This window comes from Mytilus trossulus, chromosome 3 (genome assembly GCF_036588685.1).
Source record: "Mytilus trossulus isolate FHL-02 chromosome 3, PNRI_Mtr1.1.1.hap1, whole genome shotgun sequence".
In the NCBI taxonomy this organism is placed as follows: domain Eukaryota; kingdom Metazoa; phylum Mollusca; class Bivalvia; order Mytilida; family Mytilidae; genus Mytilus; species Mytilus trossulus.
Genome location: NC_086375.1, coordinates 15,818,179 through 15,828,296, shown reverse-complemented (window position 1 = coordinate 15,828,296; position 10,118 = coordinate 15,818,179). Strand labels below are relative to the sequence as shown.

The 10,118-nt window shown below is 31.6% G+C and overlaps 1 protein-coding gene across 1 annotated transcript; it reads right to left on the bottom strand.

The window, feature by feature from the left end:
- Positions 1-369: 369 nt before the first annotated feature.
- On the bottom strand, positions 370-9,332 carry LOC134710456 (apolipophorins-like). The gene is made up of 18 exons (XM_063570819.1): positions 9,268-9,332; positions 8,829-8,876; positions 8,186-8,346; positions 7,766-8,014; positions 7,333-7,485; positions 6,957-7,152; positions 5,878-6,130; positions 5,321-5,486; positions 4,903-5,076; positions 4,622-4,768; positions 3,720-4,289; positions 3,125-3,468; positions 2,404-2,586; positions 1,853-2,114; positions 1,483-1,630; positions 994-1,242; positions 434-531; positions 370-393 (listed from the first exon to the last, which is right to left on the bottom strand). Exons 1-18 carry the CDS (start codon positions 9,317-9,319, stop codon positions 370-372), a joined length of 3,477 nt encoding a protein of 1,158 aa, XP_063426889.1. The 5' UTR covers positions 9,320-9,332.
- Positions 9,333-10,118: the final 786 nt, after the last annotated feature.

Genomic DNA, 10,118 nt, shown 5'->3' with positions numbered 1-10,118 from the left:
CTTGTGTGTTACTATACCACTACTATACTTTGAACGTTTCCTCATAAGTTAACTTTTTCAAATTTCCTATGCATACATGCTAACAAAATTGAAATGTTTAATATATAAATATAGCTTCCAGACCAAGTTAATAAACAAATTATATTATCTGTTTTAAATTAAGTTGAAAACCCACAAGTAAATTCATCCATCAAATTTGAATACATTTTGTAAAATACTCTTAAACAAAGGGAGATAAATGGAATATTTATAGAAAAGAATAATTCTACTAACCAAAATATTTCATTGGAGAACGTGTTAATCCGGTAACAGTCAGGTCAACCTTTGCAGCTTTTTTATATTTCATTTCCACTGAACCGCCAAGACCCATCAACAGTTTCGCTGGGGTTTTAACTGAGATAAATGGACTGTATCTCAAAGATGTTTTAGTTACTAGTGTCTGCATTCTGGTCTCGAAACTATATTCTTCTTTTTTGTCCATTGTAAAACTGCCCTTGATTGATTTTATAACCTTCTTGTTTAGCATGTTCACTACAAAAAAACCCAGCAAAAACCATACACTTAAACTTCTCTTTTTTGTAGAATTAAATATAGTATTTAAATTAAAAATATGTATATGTAAAGTATGAATAAAATAAACATAAATTGAAACTATGCCTATAATACATTTGTTTTGTATACATCAAAGCATTCATTTGCTGGTTTTTATTTTAACATTTAAAGTATATCGGATCATTGAATTTCATGTAAGAGATGTAATACTTTTTCTATGTTGTGTCATGTGTTCTATTGTTTGTCTGTCTGTCTTCTTTCATTTTTAGCCAGTCGTTGTCAGTTTATTTTCGTTTTGGGTATTTGACTGTCCCTCTGGTAATGTTCGTCCCTCTTTTAAATCTGGCATGCTGATTCGTTTTGATTTATTGTTTATTTATTTTGGTATTCTTTGGAAGGGGGTGTGATTTTAACATCTATGAATATTGATGTTTAACTCACATCTCATGTTGATTGGTTCTTTTGAAACTCCACGAATGGTAAATGCAGAATCCAAAGTTGTTCCCGCCAAATATTCAATAGTTCCATCAAGTTTAATGTTATCCTTCTTTGGTATGACTATTTCTACAGATGGTGTATATATCATTTTAGAAGACTTCTTCTGACTAGCTAAAGCTGCATTGACTGAGTATTCTGATTGGTCAATAAGTAATTTACCATTTAATTGTCGTTGTTTGGTATCGACAGCTCCTATAAAATAGATTATTTTTTGTATTAAGTATTAACAAAAGTATTGATCTCTTACTTAAATAATAAAAAGGAAGAAGTCCACAATACCTGATAAATATAATGTTATCTAAGATTTCAAACTTTAAAATCATGACTTAATACTAAATTAAATTTTACTGTGAAAATTGATAGCATTGTCAATAAAAAATAATATTTAAGTTATTAAAAAAAATGCATAATTCTTTATATATTAAAAGTTACCATTGAAGGTTGCCTTTTTCCATGGTGACAGCATCATCATTTCAATATCATGTTTCTTCATATTCAGATTGAAACCGAGTCTCATTTCTCTATCAACCTTTGACCCTGGTGTGTTAAATCCTACATTGGCAATCACTAAAGATTTTGTCTAAAATAAATTATAATAATAAAACCATTATACCTCACGTCGGAAAAAATACAAAAAATAAGAATAATGATATATATATTTATATTCCTGTTATGATATGTTTGGTGGAAGTATTATTACCTAATTGAAAAATAAGACTAACATTCAGTGATCAAAAATAAATCCATAATTTTTAAACATTAGTCTTAAGCAAAGAAGTAAGCTGTAAAAAGCGGTAATTACCTTTCCAAATTTATACTCCATTTTGTAACCATTATGGCTGTCTCTCTTGTAGAGTGTAACACCAGCTGTCAATGGTCCAGTTAAGGGGAAATATGGAGAATCAGCCTTTAGAGAAGCATTAGGGTAGGAAATTTCACCACATAGTTCAAGTCCAGTCACGTGTGCAATGTCATCACCAGTACATAGTTTCTTTGTTTGTCTGTTTTGTGTTACCATCTTTTGTTCACGGGTCTCATCACGATGAACAGTAAAGAATGAAGTTCTGCAAAATGATTTATATAAATTATGCAAGGTTTATATGTAACAAAGTTAACATGTATATGGATAAGAGACTGTATTCCCTTTTCTTCTTTTTAGATTAATAAATATGTAACAGATAGAAAAGAACAGAACAGTCAATTATTCTAAAAATCCATGCTGTTGATATGGAAAGAGGTAAGTTAAGGTTGTCATTCGAGTGCAAGAAAAACCAAGACTGGTTATATTAAAGAGTAAAAGAAATTTTTTTTCATGACCTAAATATTTTATTATGAAAACATTTTCATACTTACTTTGCTTCAAATATTTCTGTCTTTGCATCTGGTGTCTTCCATTCTGCACTAAAGAGTTGTCCACCTTTTATTTCCAGATGACCTTCAACAGCAGAGGCAGAGTTCACTGAAGATACCATTTTCATTCCAGCTTTAGTTACGAAGGCATCAACACTCATTAGACTTGTCACTTCCAAAGCAGCACTGAATTAAAAAGATATTTTATTGATCAATATACAAATTTACCTAGAAAATATGCATTTCTTAATCGTGCATATGAATATATATCTTTTCAGATCTACACTCTTTCGCAACTGTGGTATACGGGTTTTTTTTTGGGGTTTTTTTTGGCGTATAAGCATGCATAGTCTTTTTTGGGTTTATTTTTGTCTAGAAAAAAATTAACATCAGACTTGTTTGATTCTATGTATTCACTGTTTAAAGCAATTATCATTACTTTATAGTTTCGAAATTTGTTGGTTGATATAGTTTTTCATTACTTTGATATCATCAACCACAGGATATTTATTGCGAAAAATTATGGCAAATTTTATGTTTGAATGAACAGCGAAGACAATCATAAAACTCCATTAAAAATATTGTTGTTGAGTGATATGTGCTTATTTGCTGATGTTTGAGGTTGTATTTCAAGCTGACATTTGGTTTTGGTTTGGTTGTTTTTGCGTCTTTTGTTTTGGTTGATCTTTATACTAAAATTGTGTATCTGAGTATCTAATATTACCTTGGTCGAATTTTTCCATCGATGGAAACTGTCATGGGATTTGACTGAATTTGTCTAAGGTCCATTTTACCGGAAGCTTGAACGTCAATTGTAGCACTTCCGTCTAAACTGATGTTAAGTGGGAAACCAGACATTGTTGGAATTATGATACTGGTATCTAGAAACATGAAGCTCTGTGTGAAAGAATAGTCTTGCTCTTTGGCCAGATTGATGATGAAATCCAGAATGTTGAAGTTTTGTCCTTCAATCAGACTTTTGATATCGTCGGTGTTGATGTACTGTAATTCATTGCCAAATATTCTCAAATACATGCTTCCTTTGAACTCTTCCATTGTTGATCCAAACTAGAAATTGCAAAAATAAAGAATATTAATATTAATCAAAAATACTGTAATTTATAAGATGAAAAAGAAGAAAAGTACGAAACTATGTTAAGAACTACATTTCTGATTATTTTATATAAGTTTTGCTTTTTAAATAAAACGAGTAGACACTTAATGTATAACAAACAAAATATGAATAAATGCAAATGTGAATGGATTTCAAATACAATATGAAAAGAACGGCTATTAACTTCTTTCAATCTATTGCTAACCTCTTCATTCAGTTTATCCATTGCTTTGTTGCTAATTCCTTTTACAGATTGTTTGACAACATCCTTTGACTTGCCAAAATATCCTTCAGGTCCAAAGTATGATTCTAGGAAATACTCTAGTCCCTCTACTCTTCCTCCAAACTCAAACAGGTTGACAGAGTGACCAAAAAGGTCAACGGTGAGGTTAGTCATGGCTGATCTTGGAAGGAAAGACTTAGAAGACCAAATGAGATTGCTGTCAATTGCTGCACCTGTGTTCATCTTTTCTAGGAAAAATGAAGCTTCATAGTTTCTGGAATACTTCATTTTTTCTAAGTTGAATTCTTTCTTCAGTATGTCATTAGATAAAATTGATTTGATGCTTTGTTTCAGTGGACTTGATGTTTCCATTAGATTTGTAAGGTGAGTCCAGACGAAGGAGCCAACTTGATTTACTTCTTCTGATTCCAGTGTTGTCTGAATTCTGTTGAGGATAGACTTTGAAGGACATGTCATCAGTCCTAGGTAAGCAGCAATTCTTATTTCGGAATCCTCATCGCGATTCAAGTAAATGGTCATCAACTCGTTTCTCTGAAAGAAAACAAATCCTATTTTGAAGATATATTTCTTGCATGTAAGTATATTATTTTGCATTAATAATACATTCGATATTTGTCTAAAATACACTGTTTTTAATTATTGTTTTTCATTTCCTATCCTTAAACTATAAGATGAATCAATTATGATATTTGATAACAGTAACATCCAAATTAACAGTTTTGCATAACAGTGATCAGACTCTTATAACAACACAAATATATAAAGGCAATTTTGATAATAGTTCAAAATATAATGTCGTCAATTTAACAAGTCAAATTATAGATTTGTTTATCATAAGAAATAATTTATAAGTTTTTAATTACGTTTGCATCACATGCCATTCGGCGGAAGGCTTGAGCTGCAGCAAGGCGAACCTCTGTCGGGTTTTCTTTTCTCGTCAAACAACTGTTTACCATTGTGATACTGCTAGAGAAACCAGCATTTCCAAAGGCACGTAAGGCACGGATAATCTGAAACGAAACATAAAAGATTAGTGAATTATCCTATATTGAAAATACTGTTGTCTAATATGACAAATTCAATTTAAACGTAAATTTTCCGAGGAACAATCAATATGTTTTAAGAAATGAATGAAACTGCTTACGTTGTTAACATTGTTCTTGTCTGCATAGCATCCAACACCTATCTTGTCTTCTAAGCTGGCAACAAGGTTTACCATATCAATGTCGTTAGCACAGGAAGATGTTTTACAGTAGGTGTACACAAGGGATGAAACTGCAAGCATGGCTTGTCCGTTCTTTGTGTTAGTCAACAAAGGCTAAAACGAAAAGCATGAACACCATACATTATGATGAAACGTATGTACATAAACTTTTATATTTAAAAGAGCCGTCACTGTCTATATGTATAAAGATATTTACACATTTGAAAGAACCGGTTTTATCATTACGTATACATATATTTACATATTTACAAAGAACCGTTACATTTTAACATCTTGAAAACGAAATCGATTCATTTAATGTTTTGTTTCCAGTTAATAATTAAAGAGTTATATATACCTTCAGTTCCAATAGCATGTCTTTTGTTGGATGTTGAATAAAAGATAGACTTGTCATCCACATATCAGCTTCAGCTCCGGTAACTTCGTCGGTATTAATCAAATGTGTCATCATTTTCAAAGAAGCTTTAGTTCCAACCATTGGAATGGCGTCAAGGAAGAATTTCCTGCAAATTATAAAACAATTGTTTTACACTTTAAACTTTAAATAAAGCAAAGGCTCTTTTGCAGTTACGGTATCAATTATTTAAGACTTCTCATTAGATTGGAAAGGTAAATTTTTACAAAGTATTGAAGAAAAAGAAAATGTGTTTAAAACTCTGACCAAATGACCGGTGTCATGCTTGAAATCACGTTAAATGTGAGATAATGTGATAAAAAAAACATAAAAGCTACGAGAAAGCAAAATTTGAATTATTTGACCTAATATTTACCCGATCATGTAATATTGTACAGTACTGAGGTCGTAAATGGCATACAGTACTGAGGTCGTAAATGGCAAACGCTGCACTGAAAAAATATCACATATATAGTATATTTCCTATATATAATACATACCTGACTTTTGTATTCTTTGGACATACTTTTCCTGAATGTACTTTCTTGTGGACACTTTCCATGCTATCACTGTCTAACGTTTTCATAAGTCTGACAAGCTCAGTAAATTGTTTGGCTGTGGATACTTTCACGGCATCTTTAGATAATTCGCAAAAATCTGTCAGTTTGTTCAGAACCTCCTTCTGTGCGTTTGCAGAATTGGAGTTGTCAAAAGCATGCTCAAATGCCAGTGTTGTTCTCTTTTCAGTAGACACTAAAATTGAACATGAAATACTAAATTAGGAAATTATTTATATATCGTTTGAACGTTAATGTGATAAACAAAATTGTTATTAATTTGCGTAATATCTCTTATGGTCTTATCTTGATCGGGAACGTAAACACAACAGACAAAGTCATCTATTGTCAACTTTGCCATTAAGTAGTGAACAACAGGTCATGTAAGCTCTAGTATTAAAATTTCTTTACATGGAAACAAATGACGTGTGGACTTCGTCTATATTTGGAAGAGTTTTGTAGATAAAAAGTTCTAAATAGTATTTATTTGATTCGCGATGCATATATCAATATATATATAACACACAGCTAAGAGGGTGATAGAGCAGATTGTTACCCCGAGAAAACATTGTCAACTGAGGCGAAGCCAAGGTTGACAATGTTTTTTCGAGGGGTAACTATCTGCTCTATCACCCTCTCAGATATGTGTTATTTAATTTATTATACTGAATGTTCTGTTATTACTGTCGATTAAATTTAAAATTCAAAGTAATAAACTATGACAATTGTACATAAACATCGTATTTAATAAAGCGCACACTTGATCAAACGTCTCCGTGAAGGGTAATAGAGTATTTGCCATAGAATAGAGTCGTATTTAATAAAGCGCACACTTGATCAAGCGTCTCTGTGAAGGGTGATAGAGTATTTGTCATAGGATAGAGTCGTATTTAATAAAGCGCACACTTGATCAAGCGTCTCCATGAAGGGTAATAGAGTAAATTGACACCCTCGTATTAGCCAATCAAAATCTGGCATTTTGACATGAAGTATAATAATAGTTTCTGTTGATTCAATTTCACCTTTTGTAGATCTGCTTTGACTCTCTGTAATATATTTCAATGTCTGTTTTGTTTCTGTAACAGCTCCACTGGATTCTCTGGAGAATGGTCGGAGAACATGTTGTTCCTCACAACTGCTGCTCTGAAGGATACCAGTTTTACTGATTCCCTGTTGACATTCGTGAGTGCTTTTAACCAATGGCATTGACTGGATTTCCTACAACAATAATACAAAAATAATGAAAACCGTTTTAGTTAAACATAGTCATTGGTTTTTAATCTACTCTATTTGTTTAACATGATACAATATTGTTTTGAAAGTGAATCCAACTATAGAATATGTATAATTTGCGATACCCTTAATTTAAAAAATAAGGCATATAGAATAATAACTTACAGATGGTACTCTATATGGTGTTCCTTGCATGGCTGTTTTGTAACCATGACGATCTACACATCCTAATGTGTCTTTTGTCTTCTTGATTGTCATTGTGTACCACCCATTGGAAGCCAGAGAGTAATTTACATCACAACTTCCGGTTACATCCATCTGAAAAGTATTTCATTTTTTTTTTTTATTTCATCACATACGGTAAATGTTAAAAATTGAAATAGTTAGTATAATAATAGATTTTATGATAACTTTCTTTTTTAATGTTAAGAATAACGACTTGGCCCCACTTACGGGAGGAGGTGACTTATTTGTTATAATGGAAAAATCGAAAGAAAAAATCAAAATAGAGCAAAACGAATAGCTACACAAAAACACGAATAGAGTTATTTTAAAACTGAATGATCGGTTTTCCATAGATTGTGCTACACAATTTTACCTCTTTGGTTTTCTGTTCTTGACTGAAATCATCCATAGAGTTCTGGAAAGCAGAGATGATTGCTCGTTTGATATTAAGAGCCCATGTCTGTTCGTCGTTAGAAGGACATAGTTCATCAACACGGCCATCTTGGAAGGAGAACATCAATGGGTTCTGTTCAAGACTTTTCTTGAATTCGCCTGTGACGTCAGCATTGCGTCTTGTGTTTGGTGATTTAGGGTCTGATTCAGTAAGTACTACATCAGAAACCTGAAAATGGAAAGATCATTTGGATTCTGAATACGAAAATGTATCGATATGAATTCAATCTATCGAGACTTATTATATTAATGACACAATGTTTACTTATAGTTTTAACAACAACAAAATTAATGACGATTAGTAATTGAATTTAAATTAACTTGTTTTCTTCTTTATTACCTTAAGCACAAGATCGCATTTTGACTGAACCTCGATGTGAACTTTTGCAGCCATGTCAATTCCCGCTTTATCTTCGGAAGCCCCTTGTATTGTCGTTGACACCTTTGATGTGTAGTCATAGTCGTATGTCTTTCCGGTTTCGTATCCAAATTTTTTCGATTCTGCAAAATAAAAAAATTACCATAATAAATCCTCCTTTTCAAAAAAGACAATATATGCTGTTACACAGTGAACTTATATCAACGGAAGTTTATATTTTTTAAAATACAAGGATAAATATAGACTGTCCCTGTTCGAAGTAATGGGGAAAACCTTTTATTAATAGATCGTTTGAATTATTTCGGTTTTATGGAAAAGGGATTATTGTCATGACTGTAAAAGATACAGCTATTATATAGCAAATAAAGAAATGCATCTTATCAAAATGCATGTGGATTTCTATTTGTGGGCTTTAAAGCTCCATTATCTTAAGAATACATTGATGTTTATATTATAAAATAACGCTAGATTAGGCATTCCCGTCAAAATGTTACAAAAAAAAGGAAAGGATGCAAAACAAAGAAACTCAAACTAGGATGATCTGAGACGGATTACCCTTGGTAGAACAAAGGAGCTGGGATGAATATTGTTTCACTTGACTTACCTGTACATTGTCTTGAACATGTAGCAGTCTGTGATTTAGGTAGTTTAGCTGAAAACGAATATCATAGTTAATAATAAAATAAGAAGATGTGGTATAACTGGCAATGAAACATCTCTCAACCAGACACGAGTATTTCATAGTACGAACTTGAAGAATTATTAAGCCCAAAATAACAGATGCAAAACAATTCAAGCAAGAAAACGAACGATCTTATATAGTTTTACGAACAAAACAATAAACGAAAAAACAAGTATCATATGAAGTAAAAATGCGATACACAGAATTGGTTTTTTTCACGATTTTTACAAAATTCATAATCAGTTTCTCATTATCATTCAATATTACAAAATACACACGTGTGTTTGGATAATAAATTATTCGTTTTTATTGTTACTTATTTGAATCAAAATTAGAAATATATAATTAGCCTATAACAAACCTGCTTGATTAAGTACCACAAGGGCACATACTATAAGTAACTTTAGCCCCATTATGGAGCTTGTGTAATGTTTCGTTTCAAATTGAGGTGTTCCAATTGGACTGTGTCTTTTATACTAAATATGTGATAACAAGTTGCTGACACAGATAGGGGTGCAGGGTAAATTCCTCGATAGTAGATCTATAATTAATTATTATCTGTACTTTGTTAGGTTCATTAAAAGTTATCAATTATATCTTTCGTAATCATTGGTCAAATATCAATAGAAAGTTCAATTTTAATATTGCACAACCATTTCTAATTCACTTCAATTTATTTTAGACAATCAAAGGAATTTTTTGTCGGTATAAAGTAAGAAAAAAAAATATTGTAGGCACAAATAAATAAAAAAAAAATATTGATGAACAATCAGAAAAGTTATCTTTTGAGTTGATTCAACTGCATCGTCCACTTTATTGTTTGTTGTATAAATCTGAAAATATATTGACGGTAGAAAAAGATGTTTTACCCCCAGTTTTTGGTGGGGTTCGTGTTGCTTAGATTTTAGTTTTCCAAGTTGTGTCTGCTTTACTATTATTTGTCTGTGTTTGTCTTTTTATTTTTGGCCATGGCGTTGTCATTTTGTTTTTGTCTATGAGTTTGACTCTCCCTCTGGTATCTTTCGTCCCTCTCTTTTAATTATTTTCTATATACGTGTATGTATTCGAATGATATTTGACCAAAGTAAGGAACCATTTAAGAAAACGATATTTTTCAAGCAAGAGACGTCATGAAAAATGCATGAAATATTTGCCACTGGACGCTAAGCAAACATCAATTAATCAATCAAATGATATATTTTGGACATGCTG

Bases quoted from the DNA above. Each gene is read 5' to 3' on its own strand.
- LOC134710456 (XM_063570819.1), bottom strand. From the start codon at position 9,319: ATGGGGCTAAAGTTACTTATAGTATGTGCCCTTGTGGTACTTAATCAA. The intron at 8,877-9,267 runs GTTTGTTATAGG...ATTCGTTTTCAG, and splicing joins TGTGGTACTTAATCAAGCAG to CTAAACTACCTAAATCACAG. The intron at 394-433 runs GTAACTAAAACA...CATTTATCTCAG, and splicing joins AGACCAGAATGCAGACACTA to TTAAAACCCCAGCGAAACTG.